At 39.8% G+C, this 12,114-nt stretch overlaps 1 protein-coding gene and 1 pseudogene across 1 annotated transcript in view; one reads left to right on the forward strand and one right to left on the reverse strand.

Moving 5' to 3' along the window:
* LOC126190715 (trafficking protein particle complex subunit 13) overlaps nt 1-12,114 on the forward strand; it is a 226,094-nt gene that overhangs the window by 103,387 nt on the left and 110,593 nt on the right. Inside the window, exon 4 of the mRNA XM_049931188.1 lies at nt 9,270-9,403. Coding sequence (XP_049787145.1) covers nt 9,270-9,403 — 134 coding nt within the window. The remainder of the gene's footprint in view (nt 1-9,269; nt 9,404-12,114) is intronic.
* Nucleotides 7,978-8,095, reverse strand: LOC126089971 (5S ribosomal RNA; annotated as a pseudogene).

Here is a 12,114-nt window from a genome sequence, read left to right on the forward strand (position 1 = left end):
TGTTACTCAAGCTGCCAGTCCCTGCTTCTCAGACAAATAACACATGAAGCTTCTCTGCTACATGTCATTATATGTAGTCACTTACCCTTCCTTCTACATTTACAATTTCAGTGATGCTTTGTTAATAGTCTGCAAATATTCTTGATTTATTACAAATATTCTTGATTTATTATCACGGGTCTAATATCTTCTTTCAAAAAAACTTTCCACTGAATGCAAGCTTTCAAGGCCAGTATTTGCATCATTACTAATATTTATGTTATGGACATAAGGCCGTCATCCAACACAGAGAATTATGCCTTGGATGACAGCCCACAAAAAAATTTCAGCAATAATATATCCATTATTTTTTCAGTATAATATGATTTAAAAACATTTTTCTTCGACTTGAACCTGCCTTCATTTTGCCTCGCCATTTCGGATGAACTACATTCATGCTGTCTAAAATGCAATTCCATGTATACTTCGTGAGAAAGCCTGCCTGGCTCTTGATAGCCCTCCCATTAGATTTATTGTAAAATCACTATCTGACAGTGACCTGTCCAGTATATAAAAATTCACCATTGTTGTCTCCGTTGGTTTCCAATTCCCTCAACACTGTAGTCCTATGAAGTTACTGCACTGAAGTACACGCCTTACTTAACTGTTTCTGCTGTCTTTGCAAAATCCTTTTAGTCTGTGACAGGCATTTCCAGTGTCCCATATCTAAAACTGAAACCTTGTCCTGCAATAGCTGGAACTGAATATTCCCTATGGCATCTGTGGAAACTAATTAAAGTACTTACATTGTACCCCCATCTGGGAGTATTACTGCTCATCACCAAGAACAATTCTCTCAGGCTGACCCCTCCCCAATCTTTCACACCCACAACTTTCAGACCTTACTTTTCTGACATACTCTGCTTCATATATTCCAAGAAACTCTCATCACATCCTATTAAATTCATTACTCTCACAAATTCTCTCCAGACTCTAAGTACTGTTGTCGGTCATTCCTTTGAGAACCAAACTGACACAAAAAAAGTGTAGTAGCAGTGCCCAACTCAAAAAATTTACATTAGGGCAGGTCCTACCAAGTAGACGAATATTTCAACAGCATGCTAAATTCAGGAGAAAGCGTAACAGATAACTCTAATAGACATTACAAAAGTGTTTGTGGCCACATGGGAACAAGTTTGCTTCAAAGCCACAGTGAAGAAGAACATGTCATTCAAACAAAGAACCTAATTTGATTATGCAGAAACTTCTATACAACTTGGTGACATTGTATATTGGAGATTTGTAAGTGAAAGCTGTACATAGGTATTTAACGTCAGTTTTAAAGAACAGTGCAATAAACTAAATTGATCCTTGACAATTGCAGTGGTGCAGCTGCACAGGCCTACCTCAACCAGTAAATAACACTATTTTGTAAACATCTCCATGACGATAGCTCAGTGTTGTCACAGCTCTGTAGATGGCTGCTGGTTGTATCTGCATGGTTGACAGAATGACAGGTGTGTGTTCCACTTATGTTTACATTTGTCCCCTGTCAACATCAACATGTGGATGTGTTCCATTACTCTGAGTGCCTGCACTAAGCACTGGGAGTGTCAACGTCAGTGTTGTGTTATGTAATTAATAATGTTGTGTTTCAGTGAATGGTGCACTGCGATACATTTTATGAATAGGTTTTTAGGAGAGGAAATGAATTACCGAATAAAAAATACAGAGTGCCATTTAAAAAAGTCATACCGCTGTTCATATCTGTGTAAAAAAAAAACAAAGCTACAATGAAGGCAGTCATGCTGATTGATGTCCTCCTGACAACTAAAGAACATTTGCCTGAAACCTTTTGTAATTTGCATCTCAACAAACAGTTATTTAGGGTGGTCAAGATAAATGGGGCATCCTGTACGGAGAGGAAGATTTATAATTAACTAGATGTTTCCTGTACACATTCGATAGATATATTTCACCCAATTCCTCCTCCCTCTCTCACTGTACACCCCTTCCTTCCCTCATCTCTCTGAGTACACCCCTCCTTCTGCACCCTTTCTGTGCATCTCCTCCTCTCCCTCCATCTGTCCATATCCACTTCTCTCTGCCCAATTACTCCTCCCCCCTTCTTTCTATCCATACCTGGCTCCCCTTTCTGTTCATCTATTACTCCTCCCTCTCATTCTGTACATCTCCTCTTCCTTCTCTCTTTCTGTCCTCCTCCTCCCCCCTTCCCCAAACCATCTTTCTGCTCATCTCCTTCCCGACTCCCTGTCCGTACCTTCCTAATACATCCTCCCCTGTCCATCCCCTGTCCCCCTTTCCCTTTTCATTTCGTCTTGCCCATATATCTCTCTATATCTGTCTATCTATATCTATATATCTACCTCTTACAGTCCATCTCTCCCTATCCATCTCCCCCTTGCCCTATCCAGTTCCTCCTCCCAACCTCTCCCTATCCATCTCCTCTTCTCTCCATATCCAACCATGTTGTTCCCTTTCTCTGTTCATCCCCTTCTCTAGCTATCTCAACCTTCCCCCACACATGTCCATCTGCACATGTAGCACCTGCAAAACAGTTCAATAAATCAAGTTGATACTAGTCCCACAACACACCTGTTGAGCAAGGCAAGCCATATGTCAGAAGTTGGAAAGCCATTTTTTGCCCCCTTCTGCATAGGCTATCCTGCAAAGCAGGCTGATACAATCTCAATGCAACACGTGTTGTGCAGAGCAGCTGTGCAGCAGGGGCTGAAAAAAAAAATGGTTCCATCTGTGTCTCCACTCCAATTGCAAGTAGGAGCTTATAATTCCCACATTGCTGATACTTGTGAATATTGCTGTTTGTGTGCCAAATTTGGTTGAAATCAATTCAAGGGTGTGGGAGAAGATCCCCCCCCTCCACGTGTGTGGTCCACTCACACGCAAACATACACGCCTTTTCCCACAGCTTTGCCTGTGTAGGCATTCAGCATATACATTGCACACAATTGCTCCTTGATCCTCATTGTATCTACCTACCTATTTAGTCCCCCTTCTCTCTGTTATATTCTCCTTCTCTCCCTTTGTCAATGTCCTCCTTCCACCTCTCTCTATAAATCTCCTCCACTCCTTCTATCTGCCACTCTTCTCCTCCCACCTCTCTCTCTGGGTCTCCTCCACCCTCACTCTCTGTTCATCTCCTCCTACCCACCAGTGACGTGTTGCGCGCCATCCAAAGTAGTTCGATAAGGCAGGCAAGTATTACTAGAGCAAAACACACCTGTCAAGCAGGGCAGACTACAATTTGGGGGCTTGAAAACCATTTCTTGCTTTTGACCTGTAGGCTACCCTGCAGACACGTCTGTAAGGCAGGCCTATATTATTCCCACACAACACACCTGCCATGCTGGGCGACCTATGTAGCAGGGCTGAAAAAACCTCATTTCTACCCACATCTCCTCTCCTATTGGATCTAGGATATTATAAACCCCACAGTGCTGATACTCCTGAAGTTTTTATTTGTGTGACAAATTTCGTTGAAATTCCTCCACTGCTTTGGGAGGAGACACTGGATACTTATATAAAACACACACACCCACACACACACACACACACACACACACACACACACACAGTGTCTGCTGCTTTATACAAGGGGCATTCAAATGAAACCTGGTCACTAGTGTAAAGTAATGGTAATGATTTTATTAACTCAAAAATGTAGTTATACACAGTACACATACTCAAAAATAGTCGCAAAAACTGCTGCAATGTCATCTTCACCGCATTGGCTGTGCATGGGCGGGCATTATTGTGCAGGAGGATAATGCCATTGGACAACATGCCTCGGTGTTTAGACTTGATGGCTCATCTAAGGTTCTGTAAAGTGGCTTGATAATGCTGGGTATTGATGGTGGTTCCCGTTCCAGGAACTCGACAAGCAGTGGACCCTTGTGGTCAAAAGAGGACATCATGACCTTACCAGAACTGGTGTGCACGGCCTTTGGTTTCGTTGGAGGTGGTGAAGTTGCATGTTTCCACTGCTTGTTCTGACGCTTGCTTTCCGGTTCAAAACGGTGATACCATGTTTCGCCACCTGTGACAATAAGCAACAGATAGCCGTATTCCTCCTGATGATGACATTGCAGATGACTCAAAGACAGCGCCATTCGAGTATTGCGCTGTTTGGCAGTCATTTAGTGGGGAACCCACTGTGCACAGATTTTTCAAAAGTTCAAGGGTTGATGCATTATGGTGTGGGTGGTGACCATGCTAATATCCTGTAACTGATGGATCTGGTCCATGGTGATTCTGCAGTTGTCCAAGACTTAAGCATTCACTTCCACTACCATTTCCAGTGAGATGACATGATGAGCCATTCCAGGACGAGCATCGTATTCCAGTGACTTGCACCCTCAAGGAATTGTTTGTGCCATCTCACAACACTTGAATGACTCAGACTGTACTCACCGTACACAGCCTTCATCCATCTATACATTTCACGGCCTCCAACTCCTTCCGCTGCCAGAAATCGAGTCACCTTCTCCTTGGCGTAAAACCACACTGGTGCTATGCAGAATCAAACAGTGCACACATGTCAGTCTCAAAACCAATAGTTGACGCCACCATACGCCCAATTACATGTTGCCACCTTACATGTAAGGCAAACATAGATGCATTGCCAAGGTTTCATTTGAATGAACCTCATATAATACAAAATGTTTAATAATGCACAGAAAAGTAAGATAACCTTATTTCAAAATATTAGAAGAGTGAGTAGTAAGATAGAAGAGCTTCTTGTCTGTTTGGAGAATTTTGTGTGTTCTGGAGAGATAAACATCCTATGCCTGTCTAAGCCCCACATAACCACATGATTGGATAAGTTACATATACAAGATTACACTATTGCAGCTGTCTCATGCAGAAATAACTGGGAAAAGGAGGAGTTGTTAGTACTTAAGGCAGAATAAAGTTCAAAAACATTGAGACAGGGATTTTGTAATGATTAGCACATAGAAGTGTGTGCTAGTGAATTAATGCTGAAAAATAGTTCACTTGTAATTGTAACGATTGACAGGTCCCTGATTGGGAAATTTTGAACTATTTATGAGGAATCTAGATTCCTTGCTGTGCTATCTGTCAGACAGCAGCAAGTAATTGATGATATGCAGTATCTTCAGTGTAGATTTTCTAAGGGATTCTGATAGGAAAAATGATATGGAAACCTTGTTTGTATCCTGAAATTTAATCTGAGTAATTCACTTTCTAACATCTATGGATAAAGACAGTAGGACCCTAATTGATAACGTTTTTGTTGATGAAGCTCAGAGCAAGAAAATAACTGTTTACCCAGTAACAAATGCTCTCTCTGATCGTGATGCACGGTTAGTTATGATAAATAACAGTGCCTTACAGTATGGATGCTCCTCAATGGAAACAGAATTATTAATGACTTCAGGGCAAATGTTTTTAAGAACAGTTTATAGGAGAGGACATGAGATGTAATTTGTAATGAACCAAATGCTAACATAAAATTTAATCTGTTACATAATAATTTCATATCATTCTATGATAATAGCTTTCCGCATAAGCTAAACAGAAAGGTTTCTAAACAGCCATATAAAAAACTGTGGATCACTAGTGGGATAAAGTATCTCCTGCAAGGAAAAGGGAAATGAATCTCTTGGCAAGAACAAGTAGGGATCATACAGTAGATGCATACTACAACTACTACTCAAAATTACCAAGATAGGTTATTAATAAATCAAGGAACATGCACTTACTATCAGAAATCAGCACTTCTGCCCACAGACTTGTCTATATGGAATGTAGTGAAATGAGAGACAGGACAACCAGCCACAGAACGAGACAATGTCACTATTGAACTGAATGGAAGGGCTATAAATAATGACTCACAGGTAGCAAACTCATTTAATAATCATTTCTTAAATATAGTAGAAAGCATAGGGACAAACAGTTCAAGAACAAAATCACAATATGATGTTGAAAATGTACTTTTCACATAATTCAATCATACAAATATATCACCAACTTCTCCTTCTGAAATTAAGGAAATTATATTTTCTCTCAGAAATAAAATCTCATCTGGTTTTGATGTTTTTTCCAGAGGAGTGCTAAAAATTTGTTCCCATTACTAAGCCCAGTCTTACCTTAAATAACCATCACTAGCTCAAGGCATTTTTTCAGAGAAACCGAAATATGATGATATGATAAACATCTCATTAAGAAAGGTGATGAGGGGGATTTAAATAACTACCGGCCTGTTTCACCCTTCATATCCTTTTCCAAAATTTTAGAAAAGGTGATGTGTTCTAGATAGTATCTCAGCTTAGCAACAGTAATATCATCAGCTAATCACAGTTTGGGTTTCAGAAAAGTTGCTGTACTGAGGATGCCATTTACACGTTCACTCACCAGATTTTACAGGTGTTAAATAATAAAATAGCACCAGTTTGCATTTTCAGTGACCCCTCTATGGTACCTGACACTGTAAATTACAGTATTGTCCTACATAAATTGATGGTACAGTCAACCAATGAATGTCATATATAAACAAAAGAATGCAGAAAGTTGTACTTAATAATTCAAGCATATAGTCCAGGGGCGTAATTCTGACTGCGAAGAAATCACATATGGCATTCCTAAGGTTCAATCTTAGCTCCAATACTTTCCCCCTATATGTAAATTATCTTCCAGCTTAGTATACAACAAGCAGAATTAGTTGTTTTTGCAGATGACGCTAGTATTGTAATCAATCCAAACATATGTACAGAAACAAAAGAAATTATTAACAAAGTTCTTAAAACTATCATTGACTGGTTTTCTGTGAATGGTCTCGCCCTCATTTTTAAAAAGACACAACATATTCAGTTCTGCACATTTAGAGGTACTAAACCAATGATAGGTGTAGCACATGGTGAGAAAATAATGAAGAGGGTGGAAACTTCAAAATTCTTAGAGATCCACATTGATGAGAATTTAAATAGGAAAAATCAAATTTTGGAATGCCTTAAACAATGTAGTTAGCCATATTTGTGCTAAGAATCGTTGCAAATCTTGAGGAGAGACAGGTGTTAAATAATAAAATAGCACCAGTTTGCATTTTCAGTGACCCCTCTATGGTACCTGACACTGTAAATTACAATTGTTACCCTAAGGAACAGTTGACATATTTGGCATATTTTCATTCAACAATCTCATATGGGATAATGTTCTGGGGTAACTCATCTTTAAGAAAGTAAGTCTTCATTGCACAAAAGTGTGCTGTAAGAATAATATGTGGTGCACACTCACAATTATTTGTAGACATCTGTTTAATGAGTTGGGGATTCTGATTACTGCTTCAGAGTATATTTATTCCCTCATGAAGTTCATTGTAAATAACGCAGGAACAATGATGAACATAATTACTATACCAGAAGGAAAAATGACATTCATTACCCCACATTAGTGTTGTATTTATCACAATAAGAGATGCAACTAAAATTTTTGATCACTTACTCAATGGAACAAAATATCTGACAAAATTAAAATTTGAAAACAAACTCCTTGACAACTCCTTCTGTAGCATAGAATAATTTATGTTACTGTAATCTGTGAAAGGTGGTAGGTAGGAATTACTAACTCATATACGTATATCTTCTTTCTTTTTTGGGGAAAAAAATAAACTTTATAAATGTTCAGAATGTAACGGTATGGTCAAATTAATCTGCAATGTGAATGCAAAATGACTTGTTTCACATCATTATGATCCATTGTGCAAAATGACTCATGGAACATGTAATTTAAAAAAAGGACTTTGTCTTCAAGCCACAAGTGACCGATCGGAACCATCCGACCCCCGTGTCGTCCTCAGCTAAGCATGCAGATAGGAGGGTCGTGTGGTCAGCACACCACTCTCCCGGTCGTTATGATGGTTTTCAGTGACTGGAGCTGCTGCTATTTGGTCGAGTAACTCCTTAATGGGCATCACGAGGTTGAGTGCATCCCGAAAAATGGCAACAGTGCATGGCTGCCCCGAAGGTCACTCATCCAAGTGCCCGCCACGCCCAACAGTGCTTAACTTCGGCGATCAGATGGGAACCAGTGTATCCACTGCAGCAAGACCATTGCCTAACATGTAACTAAGGAACTAGTATTTTCCCCACAGCTTCGCTCATGTACCTGTTAGACACACAAATTACACACATTGCCTCCTCTGCTCTCTCTGTTTCCACTTCTTCTCTCCTCCCACCCTAACCCCACCCCCCACCCCATCTCTCTGTCCACCTCATCCTCTCACCTCCATCTACCTGCCGCCCCCCCCCCCCCCCCACTCTGTCCATATCCTCCCCCTTCTCTCTACCTGCCTTTGCCCTCTTACTTTTCCAATTGCCCAGTACCTCTTTACACCTGCCTCCTGCAACTCCCCCTCCCCCTCACCCCCTCATCCCTTTCTCTCTGTCCGTGCCATGCTCCCCTCTCTCTCTGCCCATCTCATCCTCCCCCCTTCCTCTGTCCAACACATCACCCTGTGTCACACTATCCTTCTTCTCTCTTCTCAGCTGTGCCCATCTGCGCTTTGACTCTTAGCCCCTGCAAGGTATGTTGATACTACTCGTACAACTTGCCTCCTCCCTCTCTGCCTGAATGTGTCCCCTTCCAATTCTCTCTGTCCATTCTTTCTGCCCCCTTTCTGACAATCCCCTCTTCCCTTATTTCACTGTTCACCTCAGACTCCTCTCTCTCCATCACCCACGCATGGTAACCTACACAACTGGTGCTTGAAAATCACCCCCCCCCCCCCCTTCTCCTCCTCCTCCTCGACATTGAAGCACCACTGCAGAAATGCTTTTGCTCGGTGGATGAATTCATAAATGAACTGGTAATTTGTTTAAAACTTGTTATCTCGCTAATTAAGTATGAAACAATAGATAGTCCAGGATGGAATAACAACAATATGGAAAGGACAGATTCCTACTCACCACATAGATTAGGTATTGAATCATAGACAGGCACAGTGAAAAAGACTGCTATAAGTATTGAGCTTTCAGATGAAGACAAACCTGCCCCAGCAGCTGGAGAAGTGAAAACACACACACACACACACACACACACACACACACACACACACACACGTGTGTGTGTGTGTGTGTGTGTGTGTGTGTGTGTGTGTCACGTGTGTGTGTGTGTGTGTGTGTGTGTGTGTGTGTGTGTGTGTTTCTTCTCTGTTTTGTTATTGAATTTGTACATGAGAAATTTTATGGTACAGTTTCCATAACTAGTAGTCCTTGTATGTTTTGCAATAGGTGGACCTGCAGACAAACTCCCAACGTATACCTCTATCGGGTGGCCACTCAGAAGCTGTCGCTAAAGAGCTTCATCCGCAAGAGACTGTTGATGATGTGATTCATCATGAAGTAAAGGAGGTTGGTACACATATGTAAGTATTGTTCCAGATAATCTGTACTTTACTGAAATGAACTTCACTGATATTATACCATTTGAAACCATTTAACAACACAGTAAATTTATGTCTACTAAGTGAGATTGCTATTTAATTTGATTTTGTAAGATTCAGTTACATGTTGGATTATTTTTATGTAGAGATGGTGAATTTGTAGTATTTCTTGTGAAACATGGTACACCATTAAAATGACAGCTTGCACTTAGTAATGTTTGTGTTGTGGGGTGATTTAGAATTTCTTTTTTTGAGCTGTACAGCTACATTACTTTCACCAGGTTTTTCTGAAAATACAAAATTTAAGTATGTAAATAATGTCATACTTTTTCACAATAAGTAATCCTCTCTCTCTGTTAAAATTTAAGTTTCTGAGAAAGTAATTTTTTTTTTTTTTTTCAGAAAATTTTTGGTTTTTGTTTCAAACCAACTCGCAGTTCTCTACAATTTATGAACAAAACAGTGAGAAAGGATAATGATATAAACTTCAGTGTTTAGACCTAATGGTAGTGTTGGAGTATGCAAGTAAGAAATAGTAGGTGGAAGGGTGAAGCTGAATAATAGTTGCAAAAATAATTTAAGAAATCGTCAAAATAATAAAATAGACAAATGGCAAATAGTAGTAGATTGCAAATTAAAGTACCAAAGTGAGTAAACATGAATCAGATGTAAGAAGGGAAAGAGAATGAATTTAATTATATTAAAGGAATGTGCTGCCATGAAAATAAATTTGAGACAGAATTGATGGTCAGTACTTCAGATGGCAAAGTGTTTAGTATTGCTGGTGGACACACATGAAAGTGCTGACATTATCTTAGTTTGCAGAACTATTAGTTACTTCACTGGGGAGGCAATAGGTTCAAAATAGGTTAAAAAGGAAATACAGGTCACTCACACCCCAGGATGAAAGGGACCCATCTGTAATATATGTACATACATACTCTACAAGCTATCACACAGTGCATGGCAAAGAATACCTTGTATCACTATTAGTTATTCCCTTTCCAGTTCCACTCTCAAATGGAGTGAGGGGAAAAATGACTTTCTATACACTTCTGTATGAGCCCTAATTTCTCTTATCGTGAAAATAATATCATACTCCCTCCAGGGATTCCCATTTGAGTTCAGAGACCATTTCTGTAATACTTGTGTGTTGACTAACTTACTGGTAACACACCCAGCAGCAAGCCTCTGAACTGCTTCAATGTCATCCTTTAATCTGACCTGTTGGGATCCCAAACACTCAAGCACTACTGAAGAAGAGGTCACACTTGTGTTCTACAAGGTATCCTGTATAAATGAGCTACACTTTCCGAGAATCCTCCCAATAAACTGAAGCTGAGCATTTGTCTTCCTTGTTACTACCCTCACGTGCTTGTTCCATTATGCCTAGATATTTAATTGAGGTGATTGTGTCAAGCAGCACCACACCAAACTACATTCAAACATTACAGGATTGTTTTTCTTACTGATCTGCATTAATTTATATTTTTCTCTATTTACAGCTAGCTGTGATTCATCACACCAAATAGAAATTCAAAGTCATTCTGGATGCTCTTGCAGTCACATGGTAATGACACTTTCCCGTACACTACCATGTCATCAGCAAATAATTGCTGATTGCTGCTCACCATATCCCTTAAATCAATTATGTACATAAAGAACAGGATAAGTCCTATCACACTTCCCTGGGACACTCTTGACAATACCCATGTCTTTGATGAATGCTAGCCATTCAGGATAACATACTAGTTTATATTACTTAAGAAGTCTTCTAGCCACTGACATATCTGAAAACATATTCTGTATGCTCGGAGCTTCATTAACAGTTTGGAATGGGGAATTGTGTCAAATGCTTTTCTGAAATCTACGGATATGGAATATGCCTGCTGCCCTTCATCTATGGTATGCTTTCTTTACTTTCTTAGCTTTTGTTGATGGTGTTATTTATAAGGTCCAGAAACACAGCTGGTAGTTTGTCTTTTGGACAAACTGGTAAAACCATAGTCGTCAGCTTGACAGGTAAATAGTGATTTTAATGTATCATTTTTAATGCTGTAATGATTCTGATGACAGAAATCCAAGCATTCAACTTTCTATTAATAATTGAAGCATGTGTATGAATAATGCCGTATGGCACATTTTGCATCACCTTGTTTCACTCACCATTCTAGTAATACACAGCATTATTTGTGCAGAGGTGCAAAAACTGCAAGAGTCTCCTTGTTGTTAAGTGCCACCCTTGGATGATAAATGGGTCAACTGTTACAACAGGTAATGCAAACTGCCGTATATAACACTGTTACATGCAGTTCTACAAAATGTGCCATACGGCATTATTCAAGGACATGCTTCACTTGACAAAATCTCATTGCCCCCCCCCCACCACCACCACCACCACCACCACCACCACCACCATCAGTCTTCTTGGCATGAAGAATGTAATGTTAGAGCTTAGCAACAACTATTCAACATGCTCTTAGATTGCACTGAATATGCTAGTGAATGCAATGGCCATTAGTTTCAATCATTCTTGATATTGATACATACTTCTATTGACAATGGGTCTTGCTTGGCCCAATCATCTGCTGTCTTTGTTAGTGAAATATGTGTATGTTTCTGTCTCTTTACATCTGAATTCATTGATTTGATGAATGATTTTGATGACGGTCTCAGAAGAATCTCCAAATCAG

The sequence above is a fragment of the Schistocerca cancellata genome, chromosome 6 (genome assembly GCF_023864275.1).
Source record: "Schistocerca cancellata isolate TAMUIC-IGC-003103 chromosome 6, iqSchCanc2.1, whole genome shotgun sequence".
NCBI lineage: Eukaryota > Metazoa > Arthropoda > Insecta > Orthoptera > Acrididae > Schistocerca > Schistocerca cancellata.